This window comes from Penaeus monodon, chromosome 21 (assembly GCF_015228065.2).
Source record: "Penaeus monodon isolate SGIC_2016 chromosome 21, NSTDA_Pmon_1, whole genome shotgun sequence".
NCBI lineage: Eukaryota > Metazoa > Arthropoda > Malacostraca > Decapoda > Penaeidae > Penaeus > Penaeus monodon.
Genome location: NC_051406.1, coordinates 7,355,835 through 7,356,177, shown reverse-complemented (window position 1 = coordinate 7,356,177; position 343 = coordinate 7,355,835). Strand labels below are relative to the sequence as shown.

Genomic DNA, 343 nt, shown 5'->3' with positions numbered 1-343 from the left:
CTCTCTTCTTCCCTCACTTGACCTCCCCTGCCCCTTCACCCACACCACACACGCACCCCATACCTGTATTACACATGGCTTCAGGCGTAGTCCACTGTCCGTCGACGCATTGAGACAAAAGAACCGTGTCATCCGTGCTCCATTTTAAACTTTCGTCCAGGCAGTACAGCACTCGCTCGTCCGAATTCACGGCCACGACTTTGGCGTCGGTCACGGGGGAGTCCACACACGTAGATTCGGACGATCTGCCTGGGGGTGGTAAAGATAAACTGATAAAAAGGATATGTTTGATTTACTTGGTCTGAGATTAAATTATTAATGTATTTATTCCATCGGTCAACCG

General features: G+C 49.6%; 1 protein-coding gene across 1 annotated transcript in view; it reads right to left on the bottom strand.

The window, feature by feature from the left end:
* Positions 1-343, bottom strand: part of LOC119586548 — a 58,792-nt gene that overhangs the window by 24,128 nt on the left and 34,321 nt on the right. Inside the window, exon 6 of the mRNA XM_037935307.1 lies at positions 64-249. Coding sequence (XP_037791235.1) covers positions 64-249 — 186 coding nt within the window. The remainder of the gene's footprint in view (positions 1-63; positions 250-343) is intronic.